The sequence below is a fragment of the Phodopus roborovskii genome, unplaced genomic scaffold, assembly GCF_943737965.1.
Source record: "Phodopus roborovskii unplaced genomic scaffold, PHOROB, whole genome shotgun sequence".
NCBI classification, from domain to species: Eukaryota; Metazoa; Chordata; class Mammalia; order Rodentia; family Cricetidae; genus Phodopus; species Phodopus roborovskii.
Window position 1 is genome coordinate 48,908,977 of NW_026126511.1, and position 19,676 is coordinate 48,928,652.

Sequence of the window (19,676 nt, forward strand, 5' to 3'; positions counted from 1 at the left end):
GTGATCAAGACCACAGCTATTATTGTGCTGGGAGCCAACATCTGAAGCTTATCACCAAGCACAATAGTGGAGGCTTCTTAGCCACATTTCTAATTATATTTCCTCTGCTCCCGAGATAAAGGGACAAAGCAATATGGGACTTACTTTTCAGGTTTTGAGGCCACTCTGAAGTGTTCTCTGTAAAATGGAGAGAGGTGATTTTGTTCTGTCATGGTGCTGTGAACAGAGTCTATGCCTCCCAGCCCTCCAACCTTTGTACATGTGGATGTCAGAGATGCACTGGGACCAAAAACAATTCGTTTGTCCTTGCTAATGAATGGTAATAATTTATCATTTGTACTAATCAAAACCCTTTCATCCATGAAGATAAACAAGTTTTGCAAGCAGTCCCCTCTCCCAACCTCTGCAGCAAGTATCAGGCAAGAGGGAGCATTGGGCAAGTGTGAGTGCTGGCAGTTTGAAGAAGGGGTCAAGGCAGAGACCATGCCACAGAAATCATGACCAGTTTGTCTACATCATGTTTCCAAAGTCACACTGACATAATTGTCATTCATGATGTCGGTGATCTCTGTAATGGATATCTATCTGCCCAGACAAAAATGGCAAGATTCATTTATCCAGATACTTTCTGTCATTAGCATGCCCATTGAAGATCAAAGTTGCCAGCCTTGTTGTCATTTTTGATACAAGTGTCCATTTGTGTCCCCTTTGTGACCAGCCTAATTGACTGTGAAGTCTGGGGTGACATAAATAGCCATGGTGACACTCAGCTGGCTGCAAAGTCTTCTCTGCCACCCCACACATTCTCTGCTTCTCTCTTTCCCTCTCCCTCTCCCTCTCTCTCCCTCCCTCCCTCCCCCCCCTCTCTGTCTGTCTCTCTCTCTCTCTCTGTCTCTCTCTCATCTCTCTCTGTTCCTAACACCCATCTCCCCTGGGCTTTGGGATAGTCTTGCTGTTTTGCTCATCCAGGACTTGAGAGTGTTTTTTTTTTTTTTTAAAAAAAAAAAAAAAAACGTTGAGTTTTTCTAAAGCTAAACTTAATTTTAATAGAAACAAAGCTCCATACCATTTCTAGTTTTATTTCTTCTCTAGATAGATATTTGGTTAAATTATTCAATTTCAAGATAAAGAATTGACCTAAATAAGTTTGGGAACAAGGGCAGCTATCTTGGTGAATGTGGCCCTCAGCCATGGGAGGAGAATGTCGGCATCAAAACAGATAGAGTTAGTACCTGGGTTTTATGAGTGGTCACCATGGTTACAAAGAAACTGGAATGGATCAACTGCTTAAGACATCCTTCCCAGTCTATGGTCTCCCTTCTCTGCGTCATGGTCCTGTCAATTTTATCATCCCAAGGCACCCTCATTCTAGCTCTAACTTGTACCCTGCTGTGGTTTTAGGGTAAGATGTCTGTCAAAAGGCTCATGTATTAGAACACTTGGTCCCCAGCTGGTGATACTGTTGGGTGGGTTTTGGAAGCCTTAGGAAATAGAGCTTTTGTGGGAGAAAACACTTCACCTTGGGCTGGCCTTAAGGTTTTAGAGCCCAGCTATACTTCCTGTTGTCTTGCTTTGCTTCAGGACTATGGAAGCCATGGGCAGATGCCTCATGTCCCTGCCACCCTGCCTTTCCCGCTACCATGAATTACAGGCCTCTGGAATGATGGGCCAAAATAATCATATTAACAGAAGTAAAACTGATACATACCACTTTTCAGTTTCTTGTTAGGCACTCTTTCTCTGTTACATCTTCTCTGTTTTGCCCTTTCTGTGAACTTAGAACAATTATGTGCACCTAGTTAAATCACAGCTTTGGGTTTCTCATAGCCTGGTACTACGTGTGGAACTGTGGTTCTTGGCTTATTTTTATTAAATTTCCACCTTTGTCGGGCTGTGGTAGAGGAAATTAAGTATTGGAAATTATAGTTAACATACTGTGTGTGTGTGTGTGTGTGTGTGTGTGTGTGTGTTCGATGTAATCTTGACAGTGTGCCCTTTGGCATCTATATTATAACCGCTGTTTGGTTCAGGGACCCAAGACTCAGGGAAGGCTGAGAAATTCATCTGAGTCACATTCTGACTACAATGCCAATGTCCTTGGCATAACGTCCCAGCACTTCATTGTTGAAACCATTTGGTGTGTTCCCAAGGACATGTCTTTGGGGTCCTAAATTAATTACTAGCTGCCATCAAAGCTTACTAATCAAGGTTAAAAGATTCCCAGTGTCAATCTAGCTACAGCTAAGTTTGGCTCTATAGGAAGCCATTGGTGCAATAATTTAGTGGCTGCCCTTAGGTGGGATGTTTATGGGAGTAATGTCATAGTCATTGAAAATAGTTTAATTAGACTCCAGTGAGCTAAGATCCTAAAATTGCCTGTTTGGGGGTGTGCATATATTCTAAAGAGCTTATAATATATATATATATATATATATATATATATACATACATATATATATAATCTAATATTAGTATAGTATGATTATACACTCTAATATAATATGTAATATATTAGAATATATTAATATATAGAATATATTTATATACACTAATATAATCTGTATAACATATTTGTTTATCAAATGTATTAATATGTACTTGTATGTACCATGTAATATATTAGAATATATATGTATGTTATTTATAAACATTTCATATATATAAGTAAATATATATAACTGTATTCATTTAGAAAGATGTAGCCTTGGTTGCTTTTCTGGTTTTCATGATTTTAAAATAAGAATGCTGGTTTGATTTCGTGTGCCCCATGGTTCAACAGGTATCTTGGGCCTGAACAGGTGGAAAAAGCCAAAGCTTCCCAGGCAACTAATAGTATCTCTGTGTGGGGCTATGTTCCAAATAAATGTGAAGGTTTGGCTTTTATTTACATTTCTCTCAAAAGTAATTAAACCCTGGCTAGAATGGAGTTCAGTAAAACTGAGCATACACAAGGACTTGTGGTTGATCTCTAGCACCAATAATAAACACCAGCAACCCCAACTTAAGGTGTGAGCATGTTATCATTTGTGACTTTAGACATTGAAATAAGTCAGAACCATTCTTGCCCAGTGATCTTTTCTGTGTGGGGTGCTTGTATACAATGCACCATATAAATTGGAAAGCTATGTGACCATCATACAGACTTTTTAAAAAAGCAATGGCATAGGAGTCAGATGCAAAGGAGTGTGCAGTTCTCGGTGGATGGCCTCAAGCAGCTCCATGGCCATACTGGGCAAGCAGCTTCTACGTTATGGTAGCAGGCTCCAACAAGATACCACTCCTCACCCATGTCATTCAAAACTGTGAATGCCTCTTTTACGATTGTGCAAAGGTACCAGACTTGGTTTTCATGACCTCATTGTCACCATGGTATCAGGGGTCTCTAGCTGTCTTCTAGTCCTCATGGAGCACAAACACTTGTTATGCAAGCCTACTCTCAATAGCTTACCCAGATAACCCCACCCAGGAGCTGGCCCTGCCAATACCTCTGTGCAAACACAGATCCTAACCCTTAGAGTAGTTCTGAGGTGAAGGGATGAAGCTGTGTGATAATGTGGCTCATCACTCTTGGTGTGTGGTAATAGTAAGTCATAGACTCAGTAACTGATGGCACGGTGTAGATTTGATTGCTGCAGGTACATTCCCAAAGTGCTTCCCATGCCTGTGTGTGGCTGAGGGCTTCCAACACTGTAGTACAGGATGGATGAGGCCACTGTGATCATCCTTGCTTCACAGAGAAGCAACTTGTGGCCAAAAGGGAAGTGACTCTCTGGCAATTGAGCCTCAGTACCCATTTAACAACCCACAATGCTTTGAGGCTTGAGCTTTCTGAAGAGTCATTATGGAGGGACGAATAGTCTCTAAAAGGCACAACTTGGACACAGTGTAAAAGGAAGGAGATTTTTGACTCAGTAAAGATGAAAATTGTCACCAGCCAGGATAATCTAGCAGTGACATGAGCTGCTTTGTGAATCAGTGTATACCCTATGTGGACCGTGCAGTGGGGTATGATAAAATATGCAGGTGACCTTAAAACTTTGTGACTGTTTAGAGCCATGTGTTCAAAATGGCTGGCTCCCTTTCCAGCTCTGAATAGGACCCTTAGAAGTCATGAGAATGCCCAGGCCTATCCCCAGGTGTCCTGTGTTGGAATTCTAGTCAGGAGTCAAGGGGCAACGATGAAGGTGAGTTTCAAAAGATGCCCCAAGAGGATGGAAAAATGTTCATGAGAACTCACTGTTCTCATAGAGGACCTGGGTTCAGTCCCAAGCATCTCATGAAGCTCATAACTCCAGTTTCAAAAGGTTTAGCACCCCCTTCTTGTCTACAAGGACACCAGGAATACACTCATGTAGTGCGTATACACTTATATACATGCAAGCAAACCATTCATATACATAAAACAAAAACAAACAAATCTCCAAAAAGTGCCACAAACAATCTTAGATGTAATTGCGAACTGCTTTCCTTGTACAGCCCACCTGTGACCAGGAGCATGTGGCCTCATGTCATACCGTGGTGTTTAATCTCATTGGTTCAGAGTCCTGTTTTCTCAGTAGGTAATACCTATGTCAATATTGCCATCATCCAGTGGGGCTTGCATTTGTTCTTTCTGTCCAAAGGCTCATGCCTCATAGACTGTCTGCTGGTGTCTTGTGCTACCTGGAAGCTTCATGGTAGGGAGGTGCTGGTGCAGTTATGCAAAATGAGTGTCAGCTGCTCCACACATCAATACTCCATGTACTCACTGTCCTGTAAACCCAGCTCGCCCAGTGCTGTCTGCCCCTGCCATCAGTGTGTTGCATGTAAAAACAAGTGAACAGCCCATTCCCATATTAGGGCCCAACTTTTACCTTCACATACCCTTGGCAGTGGCAAGAAACCTCAAGTGTCACCAAAAGTTGAAGTTAACTGCCTTCTTGGGGAATTTTCCTGAGCAAGCACCCGCCTGTGGTTATTGTTTGTGGTCCTCTGAGAGAATAGTCTCAGGGTGACACGTCCACATAAAATATGCACCAGCAGCTTCTACCCCCACCATGTCTTCACATGTTGGGCCAGAGTTTAAAAAAAAAAATACAATCACCCTAATAGATTTTCCCCCTACGTTTCAATCAATAGGACGCTTTTTAAAAGCTTACATTTTTTGTTGGACACTTTAAGTGACGGATGAGACAAAAGGAAGAAAGCCAAGATAAAATGGCAGCATAGACACTCCTCAGATCCTATAATGAACTCCACAGGGCATCCAATTTTGATGTATTAGGACTTTTTTTTATAATGAGTACATTGTTAGAAATCGCATTTTCTATCGGCGGGAGCTAGAGATGAAATTGAGCTGACACCTTACCTCCTTGTAGTTAATTAGCAGGAGAAAAGTAGTGTTCTGAATCTCGTGTGGGAAAGAGGAATATTATTCATCCACCCTCTCGCCCATCTTCTCCCTTCAAGCACCTGGGTCTTTTTGTGCTCTTTTATTTGGTTCTGTGGCTCAGCTGAATCTGGTTGGCAGGGAAAGGATGCGGGATATTGAAGGATGGTTATTATTTAATGAAAAAAATCTCCATCGCTCACTTCTCCCATTCCTTCAGCCCTCAGAGTAAATAAAATAGATCTGATCTTTTTATTCAAAAGATCAGTTCCTTACCTAGACTGTGACGTGAGGCAATCCCCGTGGGGCAGGGGCTCCTTGTTGTTCTATCACCATTCGTCATCATTGAGTCCTCAACACTTGGCACAGCACACGGGGCTTTGGAGGATTTGATTCGTGCTTATAAATCAACGAATAAATAAAATATCCTGTTGGCCCATCTGTACAGTGTTATTGTTGTTTTGGTTCATTCGGTGTCTTCCTTAGGGAGGTAGGATGCCCATTTCAGGATGGGAAGTGGAGTTCATGTCAGATTTGGGAGATGCAGGAGAGAGTTCAAGCCCAGCATGGGCCGTTAGGCTAGTGGACAGTGTTAGGATCGTCATGGGCTTCCATCTGGACTAGAGCTAAATGAGTGGTGGTAAAATTCAGTATGCGTTGTCATCTGATCCATGTGTGTTTATCCATGTTGTATCTTGTGCACCATCCCAGGGAGCAGCAGGAACAGGGAAGAGCGGCTGTTATTGTCTCTTCACTCTAGGACCTTACTGTGTCCTGAAGGGGAGACTAGAGCATGCTTGAGGACAGTGAGTGTGGAAGTATTACCTGCAGAGATCTGACCCTGTGGGGCTGAGGGTCCATAAGGGTTTGACAGGAATCATTATTAGAGCCCCTCCTGTATATACTAGGTTCTTGGTGCAGTTCTCCTCTTCACCGTGACCCTTTGAGTGACCTTAGGGGATACAACTCTGCTGAGGTACTGAGGAGTTAGGCCCTGAGCAAAGGTAATCCCACAGGACCCCAAAGAGCTATGCTTTCTCCTGTGTACCAACTCTTCCTGTGGCCCCTGACTTCAGATGGTTCTGGAGAACTCTGGGTGACAAGAGGTACCAGGAATGAGCAGGGGTCCACATTGCAAATTAGAGTCTCTGTGGATGGGGCCATCTGGGATCAGGTGGCAAGGGGACCTGGATCTATGAGGTTGTAGGAAACAAGGCTGGGACCGCACACATCCTGGAGGGTCTGAGGCTGGACCGAAGCTCCACATATCACTGTACAGAGGGTGGGCGAGCATTATTGACTCTGAGGTAAGCCTTGGTTTACCCAGGAATAAAAATGGGCTTCGTAACTAGCATCCATCTTGAAAACCACCCAGGGTGCAGTGATACTACAAGGCAGGTAGTTTCAGAAGCAGCATGCAAGGCATGGGCAGGGGCTCCTGCCTTATTGACAGTAGTAGGTAGCTAGGGAGTGGATGGCTGTGAACCTTTACCAGTGACAAGGCCACAAGAGCTCAAGTCTATTTTCCTGTACTCTCCCTGGGACCCCTGCGTTTTCTGTGATCTTTGCCTTACTGGGAATGCCCTCCCATCCTTCACATCCACCCTTGCCTTCTCCAGCCATAAGGAACATGCCTTTCTGTGACTCTCTGACATTCTAAGACACATGGGACCTGTCTTTTTAGCATCTTCACTGTCTTCACACATCCCCGAGCTGTCTTAGCGGGATTCATATCCAGTCTTCCTCACTTCATGTGTATTTGGGAACGATCTCTTGATTTCTGTATCTCGGTTTCCTCCTCCAAAGAACGGAAATGATAATGTTGCCTGTCTTGAGGTAATGTGAGGTCAGCTTGGGCTATTCATTCAAGATCTTGGCACATATGCTACCTGTCCATTACTACTAGAGAATATGAGGTCTCCATTCTCCATCTGCTCCTAACTCTCACCACAGACAGAGATAATGACCTTTGTTCCCTTATCCTCTCCTCCCCAACATTTCACCTTTAAGACTCTGATCCTCCTGCGCCTTCTGCCCACCAAGACAGCGAGTGTAGGTACAGGAAAGCAGCGCTGAGCACTGGCCCCTTAAGATAACTCGCCAGTTCACTCTAGATAAGTGGTTTTCAGACTATTAGGAATTATCAAGAGAAAATTGTAAGAGTACAAGTACTCAGACAAAAAGAGAAAAGAAAAAAGAAATAACAATAATTTACTAATCATAGCAATACCAAAGAGGCTATTATTAATCAAGTTGAAGTGGATGTATTCTGTGTTGTCATATGGGATATCTTTGTATGCCTCGCCTGTTTGTACAGTTCTCCTCATTTGCAAGGAAGCTGTCCAATCTAGGATGGGAGATGAGGATAACATAGGAGTTAGGAGGGTAAGGCCGCAGAGCATGTGTCACTAGACTAGTGGACAGTATTGAATCTGCAAGGACTCCCATCTTGAAAGCTGAGTGGGTATTAGGAAAAATCTAGTACAGAACTAATATTGAGAATAATCCTATGCAGTTAAAGCTATTAATGTCCCCATTTTTGCAGACGAAGCCAAAGTTCAGAGGGAAAAAAAAAACTTCAGGAGATCATATAGCTGCTAAATAGCCAAGAGGCTACCCAACTTCCTGGCCTCCCAAGCTCCCAGAATCTGCTCAGTCTGTCTGGGTGGCACCAGGTCATTCTTGCCTGGGGATGCCCAGGTATCTATTCCTAGGTGCTTATTTTGCTGGGAACTGTGGCCCATTAGCCACTACTCTGAGGCCATGGACCTGGAGGGCCAGCCAGTGGAGCAAGATGCTCAGAAAGAGCACCTGGTCTTTCTCTTTTTTTCCTCTTAAGATACTTTTGTCCAGCAGTGTGAAGACACCTACCGTGCTGCAATGAACTGCTAACAAGCGTGTTTGCACATCGCTCCCGTCATGCTATTTGCACGATGGAATGTGAAGACACAGCTCGAAATATTTTTAAGATCTGGCCTTTTTATCTCAGAAGCACAAAACAGTGTTTGCAGTTTGGCCTCTGGAATGAAATTAGCTCAGCGCATTAGCTCATCCCTGCCAAGCTGGGGCATTTCCATAAAGCTCCTGAGTCTCCTGAATCCTTTTGATCATTTGCAGTGTGTATTTTTACACAGGTTCTTTTACTTTAGAGAAATAAAGTAAAGAAACTGAAAGGTGAGCTTGGCCGGGGCACCCTCTGGACTGTTTGCCAATGCAAATTGGGGCTTCAACTTAAATGATAGTTTCCTTTCAATGGCCAGGCTTCTTAAAGCCTCTTTACAAATAATGTTGGTGGCAATTATACCTAGAAGTGTTTGCTAGAGAGTGGAAATCCTTCCTGGGCCAGCGAGATGGTTCACAGGATAGAGCTCACTCTAAAAACATGGTGACCCGAGTTTGGTCCCTGGAGCCCACGTATATATAGGAGAGAACCAACTTCACAGTTTCCCTCTGGCCTCTGCACATGCAGCCTGACACATACACACTCATCGTCCCCCTCCACTAATTAAAAAAAATTCTTCCTGACACCCACATTGCTATCACAAAAGAAGAAGCTAACGTTTTTGTTTGTTGTTTTTGACAGCCTGGATATCCTTTGCCACATAGGCAAGTTTTCATATGGGTCACTGCTTGTGTGACATTTGCTCTCTCACGGTGACTTCAGGTTCCTCTATTTAAAAATCTTTACTTGGGGTCATTGGATGGGCAAATACTTCACCTGTATTTAAAGCTTGGTGGATTTGGATTTCGTTGCTTCCTAGATGTGTGACTTGTGTGAGAAAACTTGTGGAAAAACTTAGCTTGCTCATCTGTGAAGGGAGCCATGCCTTTCTTGTACAAGTAAACAGCAATATCTGTATTTTGTGTTGATAAACGCTGAACATCAGGGGCAACTGAACTGTCCATTCATGGATGAGTGGATAAACAAAATATGGTTTACACATGCATGTGAGTGTGTGTGTACACTTGTGTGCACATGCGATAGGACAAAAGGAAGGACATTCTAGCATAAGCTACAGCATGGATGGATCTGAGGATATTATGCTAAGCGAAACAGGCCAGCCACCAAAAGACACATACTATATGATTACGCATATGATTCCCACTGTTATGTGCAGTCAAAATGGTAACATTTAATCAAATATATTTGCATTTCTTACAGTACTGTGCCATTGTAGAAATGGCAGAGTAAATTTTTGGGGTATTTATGTATCTTCCCATTACTGGGGATTGCACTCATAATCTCTGTTCCCTGGCTCACCTCTTCTTCGTGGCTCTTGCACATGTGCAAGTGATCTGTCTAAAACAGCTTAGTAATTTTTGCTGTCATGGGTCAAATGAAGCAGGTTTCTTCAGCGTCACCAGCACACTTTCAAGCATTATAATAAATAATAGATGGTACACTAATGTTTTGATGTGGATTTATTTGCTTTTATTCAATCACTAAAAATGTTGAACATTTCTTATGTCTTAAAGTAGTTATTGCTTCCTGTATAAAACACCTACTTGCATCTCTGGCTTACATATATCTTGTCCAGTTTTAATGTTTTTTTCATACCAAAATGGCTGTCATGTTTACAACAAATTGTTACCATTTTTAACACTCAGAGAGCCTAAATGCTTTGTTCATGTGTGTGCATATATGAGAGTGTGTTGTGTACCATGTATTCATGTGGGTGGCAGGTATGAGTGTGTGGTGGTCAGAGGTCAGCATCAGGTATCTTTCTCCATCACCTTCCACATTATTCTTTAGAGACAGGGTCTCTCCTGAGCCTGAATCTCATTGATTTGCCTAGGCTAATTGGCCAGTGAGTTCTAGGGATCCACCTGTCCGTACAACCAATTCCATTCCCCAACATTCATTACAGATAAGAGCTACAATGCCAAGCTTTCTTATATAGGTGCTTAAGGTCTAAACCAAAGCCCTTATGTTTGTGATGCAGGCACCATAGCCCTGAGCCCTCTCCCTGGCCTCTTAGTGCTTTCATATTATCAAGTCACTGGATCACTTTAGAAGTTAAATCATTCATTTTGACACTTCACATGGTTACATCAGATGTATGATAGACCAGAAGTGTTTGCCATTACCACTGCTACTGATGCTAAGCTCCCTATAACCATTCCTTTTGTATGTTAGTATAAAGTCTACTCAGGAGACTGGGAAAGGCTCAGTGATTAAAGTGCTTGCCACAAGTGTGAGTCCATAGTTCAGATCCCCAGAAACCTGTATAAATGCCAGGTGGGCATGGTGGCACACCTGTAATTCCTGAAGATGGGGACAGGGATCCCAGAGAAGCCTGACTAGCAAGATTGACATTGGCAATCTGTGGGTTTGATTGTGTGATCCTGCCTGAGTGGATAAGGTAGAAGAGGGACCAGGATGATTTCAGACACCAACCTCAGGCTTCTGCATGCACAACACCCATTGTAGATGCACCCACACATGTGTATGTCCACACATGAAAACACACACACCACATGCACATGGAATTGGGGAAAACAATGAATAAATAAATAATCTGCTTAGATGCTAAATTCTATGACTGTGCTATCTGAATAACATTATATGAATTGACCAACTAAAAATAAAATTTAATATTTTAGCCACTAGTATCATACTGTGAAAAGAACACAACCAACATTAAAGAAAAAACTAAATCAGCCAATCCACATGAAATGTAGTGTTTACTCCAGTAATAAGGAACCCTGTCCAGCTGAAGCATAGCCCTCTCCTCCAGCTATGAATGCTAGGTTTAAAAAGACCATGACAGTGAGTGAGACTGGCTTCATGCAGCTCCTGGGAAAGAAAATGTGGTCAGCCTTACTGAGGAGGAGTTTGGCACTGGGCACCAAGGAATCTTTCAATATTTATAATGTTGATCCAGAAATTCTAGTTATTCAACTGTGACTTGAGATGCCTCTGAAGTGTGGGGAAATATTTACATTCATGGCTAGAAATAGGATTCTGTGTGAATGCCCAATGATAGGAAACAAGTGGAGAAGTAATCACACAACCATCTGAGGGAGTGTTATGAGTTATTGTAAGTGCCATTCGCTCAAACCTTCATTGCAGTACATGATTTTATTTCCTCCTTGTTACTTCTCTTACATTTCTCACATCTTCTTGGCTTAACATTATTTGTAAACATCGCTCCTATAATAAAGAAAAATTTACATATTAAAAAATTAGAGAGACTGAGAGACTTTATTCCTATCCTGAGCTCAGGTTCTCCATGTTCACCTTGCTTGTTCTCCTTTGGCATAGTGAGTGGCCCCTGGATGTGAAGTGGGCAGACACACGTGTTTAGATTGTAGTACAGTTATTCACTAGCTGTGTGGCCTTGGGTGAATCTAACTTCTGTGTATCTTGGCTGTCTGGTTTGTAAAGTGGAGTTTCTGTCTTCCTTGCTATCAGACAGAACTAAAGAGAGAAACCCCCACGTGCAATGAATCCTCTGCCCTGCTGAGCCTCAAGTTTGGAGCTCTTCCCAGATAATCTCATAGTTGGTCATTGGCGTGAAGGATCATCAGAATTCAATGGAAGAATGGTCATGGTGTATTACCAGGACAGAGCAAGGCTCCATCCAGGTCAGCCAGGGAGGCAGAGCAGTATCTGGATCGGTTCCAGGGGTTTCTGAACTTTCTCTAGCGGAGCTGAGATAAGTCAGTCTCCAACATCCAGGCATAAGAGTGCACAAGGTGCTGATCACCTAAGCCTTGGAGTCCTAGGATGTTGTGCAGGCAGCACCTATTGGGTCAGCATGATCAACCGAGTGATTGCCCAGTGTGGTTGGAGTCAGCCTCCAGGTTATCTAGTAACATGCCAACCAAAAGTCTCATGGTTGTTCTTTCTGTATGATCAGTCCCACCTTAAGACTGCCATTGTGAACAGCCTCATTTCTGTTGGATATCTTATAGTTTATCTCCCAGGCACCAAGGGCAAAGGCCAGACCTCTATTTGGACAAGGCCAAATTCTTTATGATACATAAGGTGACAGAAAAGGGAGAGTGAGCGGGTTTAGATACAGAGATAGTGTTGTCTGGGGAGGCCAATTATATAGGGTTCTGAGACTGGCCAATAGGAAGAACATGAACTTGACAGCTTCAGGATTGCCTGTGAGAGCAAACTCGCAGTATACCCTGCAAAAGACATCTTCCAGCATTGATATTTACCACGGAGAGGAAGTGAGCTGGGAATATAAAACCTGGGTGCTTGACTCTAACTGCACTCTCAGTGTTCAGAGCACAGCAGTGTCTCTCGCCACTCACTAATTTATCTCATCGAGATGAGTTCTCAGTCTATTTCTGCAGGTTTCTCTCTCTGGAACTGTACTTGAGCCAAGCATAGGGTGATGTAAAAAGAACTCGATAACTTCCCTTTTGCAGAACTTTCGGTCCTGAGCACTGGGTCAGACTGGCTCTAGACTTCATAAAAGTCAGATGAGAAAAATGAAAGTTCAGGTTGGGGGACATGGTTCAGCAGCTAAGCATTTGCTTTGCAAGTGTGAAGACTGGAGTTCAGGTCCCCCAAATCCCCATGTAAAAGCCAGAGTGGGTGTGGCAGTCCACCTGTAACTCCAGCAACAGGGAGGTTGAAGATCCTCAGAGCAAACCAGCAAGGAGACTAGCCATATTACCAACCTCTAGGTTTGACTGAGAAATCTTGTGAATAAGATAGGCCAGCGACCGGGAAAATTCCTGACATCAACCTGAAGTGCCCATATGTACGCCCACACATGTGTACCCACACACCTGAATAAATGCATGGTGGGGAGAAAAATGAAAGTGGAGTTTAGTTCTCATATGAGCGGACACAGGAGAAGTTTTCATCCCGGGATCTCCGGGGGATAACTATGCCTTTATAACTGGGGACAGAGACTGGGATGAGAGACCAGCAACTGAAATCCAATTACACTTGTGCCCTTCCATCAGAGAGAAGAGTTCAGCTTCCATCTGTGGGGTCTTTGGAGCACCAAGAGCTTGCAATGACTTGATGTTATCAGTAAAATTGGGTTGTATGTTCCGTCTCTCTCCAGAAAAAACCGGCCATGCAGAAGTCGTCCGGGTTGTGTACCAGCCAGAGCACATCAGCTTTGAGAAACTGCTCAAGGTCTTCTGGGAGAATCACGACCCGACCCAAGGTAGAGTGATGAGTGAGCCAGTATTTAATTATCTTACTAATTACAGCTGGGATAATTAGTGTTTGAGCTGCATGGGAGAGATGAACCTTGAAATCACACAGGAGCTCAAGAATATGATTGCAGACATTTACTGACAGAATGGGGCGGGGGCACACGGGGAGTAGAGGGGTGAGAGAATAAAGGCGCAGCCACAGTCAGCGCCCCTCCCCCTTTACAGCTGTCAGGGGTGGGAAAATTCCCACAGAGAAAGACGCCAGACAATGGAGATCCCTTCACCTTTGATTATTGCATTATTCTTCCTTAATGCAGCCTTTTGTCTACAGAATTAAAGTGTCTTTCCAGTAACCGAAAAGTTTTCCTGATTTATGGTCCCTTTGTTTTCTCAGAGTTTAGCCTTTTTCATCTTTTGACATCATCGAATTTTTTTTTTTTTTTTTTAAGAAACGTCTATGGGTGATTCTAGGAAGGGGGAAAAGAGAATATAAAGGTGAAAAATAGTGTTCAGCAGTCCACAATGCTTGGGTTATTCAAACATTTCATTTGTCCTCCTTGGAATCTGTTATGTGGGAATATTAATGTATCTTGACTACTGGTGGCCAGAAACATTATTTGGATATGCTCGAAATCAGAAAGTTCCCCGTTGGCTAACACTGTGGTAATAGCCAATAATGAAGGATTTTTTCACTCCATCCTAGCCACCTTACCAGGGGTGGCTTTGTTAGTGCCACGTGTGGGGATGCCGAAGCTTCTGAACTGGGATCTTGCACAAGCACCTTTTGTCCAGCCTCTGTCTACTCACAGAAATGATTTTCCCCGTTAGGATAACCTGTGATGGGTTTGCCATATTGACTAGCTCTTGACATGTGGACATTTCCTTCCCAGATACATTTGTGCTTGTAGTAAAATTGTAACATGGGCCCATCAGAGCAAGTTGGCAGGTCTTAAGTGCTGTTTGTTGTGTTGAATGTGTCCCCCAACATGCTGGACTAGAACTCTCCAATACTAGGGTCATTTGCAAAGGTCAAAGATCATAGCAAAGGCAAGTACAGCAGAGTAAGAGCAGGACCAGGGAAGTCCAATGGGTAGGTGACAGCTAAAATCTGGGTAGAGCTGTAATGACAACATCTGGTTTTCTATGGTGGCGGGTCCTTGGTGGAAGAGAACTCAGATGTGGGGCAGGAGGTCAAGGCCTGCAGGAACAAAAGCACTGCTATCAGGTTTGCTGACACCAAAGTTTGGGTGACTGGGCTGGCCTAGCATGTGAGGACATTAAGCTCTGGCTGGTACATATATCTAAGAGCTCATACTATAAGTCTCCCATCAGATGGGCAGACATTCAGTCATGTGTCTGGGGAAGCCGAGAGTCAAGATAGGATGCCGAGAGCATCTTAACTATCCAGGATGCCCACATCAGGAATCCAGAAAGCCCAAGGCCTAGGTTCCAGCAGGCTGGGTGTGCAGCCTGTAACTTGGCTGTCTTATCCAGTGTTCTTCCCTGTAGGACTCCTGAGGTCTCACTTCAGCAGCATCTCAGACAAGGCCAGCGTGTTGCTGACTTTTCTGTCTTTACCTCCTTTAATATCTTACCATCCCACTGTGTCTTTATCAGCACAGTATGTTAGCAGGTACTGGCCCTTGAATACTTGGAAGATGATTCCCCGAGGAAGGTCCTTGAAGATCTCTATTCCCTACTACACGTACACTACATTTGCCTCAACAGTCCTCACTCAGTCACCTCCTCTAGGTTCTGTTTGCTTGTTTATGGCCTGAGTTACTGTATTAGTGTCATAATAAAGTATGAACCCCTGAATGGCTTTTAAAGCAGGCATTTATTTCCGCAGGCTCTTGAACCTGCAAATTCAAGGCCAAGGGGTCAGCAGGCCTTATTTCTCCAGAGGCCTCTCTCCTTGGTGTGCTGATGGCCCTCTCCTCTCCATGTCCTCATGTGGTCTTTCTTAGGTGTGCTTCCTTTTCTTACAAGGACACCAATCATATTAGATTAGGGCTCACCATAATGGCCTTGTTATACTTAATTACCTTTTACAAATCATCAGTTGGGGCTGGAGAGATGGCTCAGCACTTAAGAGTACCATCTGCTCTTCCAGAAGACCCAGATTCAGTTCCTGGCACCCATGCGATGGCTCATATGTCCTTTTCCAGCCTCCAAGGTTACCAGGCACAGATATAGTACATAGGTATAGACACAGGTAAAACACCCGTGGTCACACTCTGGTGCAGGAGCAGAGACTTCAGCTGTGCAAAGAAGAGGGCGCAATGAACCCATTGCTCTGTCACTAGAGTGACAGCCCACAGCAGTGTCCACTGGTGACAGCCCACAGCAGTGTCCACTGGTGACAGCCCACAGCAGTGTCCACTGGTGACAGACTTATCTGCTTTCCCCCTTGAGGTGTTCTTTAATGCCATTCACATACTTATAAACTGGAAGTTGTTTTAAAACCCATCCAGGTGAACATTGTAGACTGAATGAAGCCTTACCTTCCAATGTGCTTCCTGTCATTAGATTAGCAGAATTACTTTGGGGATAGCTAAATGCAGTGGAACATGGTCTCTCTCTCTCTCTCTCTCTCTCTCTCTCTCTCTCTCTCTCTCTCTCTCTCTGTGTGTGTGTGTGTGTGTGTGTGTGTGTGTGTGTCTCCCCAGTGAATGGGTAGGTGACTCGGCCGAGAGGGTTCAAGTTATTTCCCAAGGCTAGTTACATGAGAAGAGAAGGTGCCTCCCTTTGCTAAGGGTGCTCTGTGTGTGGACAGCCTCTTCATGGGGGAAAGAAGATGACACTGAGATGTAAACCCCACCAGGAGGCTCTAGGGGCCGGAGACCTGCCCTTCCTGCAGCCAGCCTCCCACTCTGCCAGCTGTCCCAAGGCTTCCTAAGCCCCAGAGCCGCATGTTCTTCCTGCCCTTCTTTAGCTAGACTGTCAAATCTCTATGCCTTCAATCATGGAAATTCTAACTCATCCACTGTCTAATTTCGTCATGGTACCTACCATATTAGGAACTATTGACTATACTCACCTGACTTATAAGTCAGAAGGCTAAGCCATTTGGTTAATAGTCTCCCCATCGATTAAGATATGAAAGGGAGATCACTAAAAAGCTTCTTCCAGACTTGGTAGTTTGATTAGGGGTTTCCTCAGTGATTCAGAATCAGTGTTTAGGATTTGGGATGTGTGGCTGGAAAACATGTGAGACTCTTCCTGTCACCATCTTCGAATTGCTAAGGAAGCAATTGTCCATTCAGGACCTTGTGTGTCAGGCATGCCATTTGGTGATGCTCATCACTAAGTAGTCTGAGTAGGTTGGAGGACCCAGTCACTGAAACAGAGGGAAATGTGCTCTCACATGAAAATAGTCAGAACCAAGTGGAACAGGATCACAGGAGCACTCAGATAAGTGTTTGTAAGACTGTACGCTGGAAAATACAAGCCAAAATGCAAATTCAGAAGAACCCTGACTCATATTCCTAGGGACCCCCGAAGCTTCTAAACTTGTGGTCATGTATAATTTTTTCATGGGCAGATTGAAGTGAGGGTAGGTAGCTGGCAGGAGAGAGTTAGCCTGGGAATGGACTTGGCCTCCCTCCTCATCATGTTTCCCAGGGAAATGGCTGTGCAAAGAGAGCTGCTTGGCATGAGGGTAGTGAAGGTATGCAAGATAGCCACCTCATGCAGAGAACACAGGGAACTTCCAGGAGAGAGCAAGATGGTGGGTGTGGGTAACTCTGAGCTGTGAAGCAATAGCCCCCTCAAGTTTCTTTTCCAGAAGTGAAAATGAGCAATTCCTAAAGCCCTCCCGGGGATGCTCCCACCTGCATGAGAGCTGCTTATCGGCAAAAAGACTGCCAATGCTGAGGAAGTCAAGCAGGGCTGCCTGGCCTTTGATGAGAGGACACACCAGAAAACATGCACATCTCCCCAATAATATGACTACAGAGACACAGATCAGAAAGAGCATGTTGGAAGATTTTAGAACCTTCTTGATAAAGTTGTTAGGGGTCTGAAGGGCCACTCACATTTTTGGATTAGAGTTTAATGTATTTGGAAGGAAAGTAGAATCCTTGGCTGATATTTGCAAGTGTGGAAAATTTTGCTGTTGTCAAGGGTCCTACCACAGAATAAGAAGAAGCAGTAACTTAAGCTTGAAATATCTTTGCAAGCAAGTCAGACCCTCAGGACCAAGAAGAAATGGGAATCCTATGTGTTCTTCTGTGCTTCAAGGGACCAAAGCCCCACTAATAGTGTCTGCCCTTATGGGTAGAACAGAATCCCGACAGGGTCACCACTTAGAAGAGAGCAGAGCTGGCAAGAAATGGAAGATTCTGGTTTGGGAACTGTTTGGGAACTGGGGAGATAACATCCAGCAGAGTACTTGCCATACGAACACAAGGCTGAGTTTGGAGTATCCAGCACCCATGTCAAAAGCCTGATTGGATGTCACTGCCTGTAATTCCAGAGCTGGGGAAGTAGAGACAGAAGGGTGTGTGGGATTCACTGGTTGACTAGCATAACTGAACTGATGAACTCCTGATTCAGTGAGGAACCCTGACTCAAAAAATGGATAGTGACTAAGGAGGACAACTGATTTCAACATCTGGCTCGCCCGTGCGAGCAAACACACAAACACACACACACACACACACACACACACACACACACACACACACGGGAGGGGAAGAAGAGAGAGAGAGAAAGCGAGAGAGAGAGAGAGAGAGAGAGAGAGAGAGAGAGAGAGAGAGAGAAGGACAAAGACAGGTCTTTCCACAGTCGCTGGGAGCCAGTCCCAAGAGATTGGCCAGATTCTCAGAAGAGAATCTTTCACTTCATCTACCATTTATTTTTGCCCAAATCCTCAAGTTTAGGCCAATAAATCCTGTGTTTGCTTTCTGTCTTTGCCCACAGGGCAGATATAACAGTAAGTAGATTTCTAAGGAATTCCTAGGGAATGTGGGAAAGACAGAATGAAGAGATTCTTGTTCTGGCCCCGCTTTAGACCTCTCCAGCCTTGAGATACAGGTGAAGACATTCAGTTCTCTGCTAAAGATATGTCCTGGCCTCATGGCATAAGAATTAAATAGATTAGCGTGAAGACCTCAAGGTACCAAGAGAGTGCCAGGTGATCTTTCTCCACACAACCAAATTTCACTGGATTTTGAAGTTTGTGTTTATAGATGCATGGCCCTCCATCTGCTAGAAGTTGGATGTTATATTCACAGATTTTCTTGTCCCTCATGTGATTGGGAAGAGTTCAGGATTGCTTGTGTTTTGGTTCCATGATACTGTTGATGCAGACAGTGGCAGCAAGCTGATGAACCTCACTCACAGCCTTCTGAATTTTGCTGTTGAGACAGGAATAAAAAGACTTGGGTCAAGTCCTAGCCTCTCATGCCTGGTCTATCTCCTTTTACCCCGTGTGTGTGTGTGTGTGTGTGTGTGTGTGTGTACACACTGGTGACACAGTTCAGTATTCTTATTCTTGCCTAGGGCACAGAGTACAGACTCATAAAATACAATGCTGAGATCCCAGCTCATAGATCTGACTTCTCAATTACAAGCTATTTCATCTCTTCTATCTGGTGTCAGGGACCTCTCCAGTTATTAAGGACCTTTTAGGGGCTAGCCTTAGCGATGACTGTTTTATACTTTTGACTTCACTTCATCTTGTCTGTAATCCTCATTTAATGGGAAAGAAGAGGCAAGGTTCCTAAGGCCTCAGAAGTTTGCCCAGTTGTTGGTAGGCCCTATGTTTGCTGGATCTCTGTCTGTATTCTTTCTCTAGCTCTAGAAAGGAACAAACTTCCTGGGCAGGAATATCTCCTCCTATGCAAATATGCTGATGGGTGTTTTGTGGTAACACTTATGGCTTCAATGTCCTTTTGTAAGTGAGTGTAATAAATACTACTACTATGGATCTATTTCTACTCTAAAGTGAAAGCTACATTTTGTTAAGCATCACAACCCCTGGGAAAAGAGAATGCCTGCCTATAGAATGCATCCCATGGTCACTAGGCCAGGCCAGCCTATTGTGGGATTTGTAGGTCTCTCATGGTGGCACCAAGCTAAGAATAACTTCTAGTAATTCTTTGGAAGCCATGGCCTCTTATCAGGCTAGTGACCTAGTATCTATTTCTCCATTTGGATAGCTTATAATTTT

The 19,676-nt window shown here is 43.9% G+C and overlaps 1 protein-coding gene across 4 annotated transcripts in view; it reads left to right on the forward strand.

Annotated features, from left to right (window-relative positions):
- The window catches only part of Msra (methionine sulfoxide reductase A), a 329,701-nt gene that overhangs the window by 212,603 nt on the left and 97,422 nt on the right, over positions 1-19,676 (forward strand). For all 4 annotated transcript variants that reach the window (XM_051195539.1, XM_051195538.1, XM_051195541.1 and 1 more), the window contains exon 4: positions 13,405-13,509. In XM_051195539.1, coding sequence (XP_051051496.1) covers positions 13,405-13,509 — 105 coding nt within the window. The remainder of the gene's footprint in view (positions 1-13,404; positions 13,510-19,676) is intronic.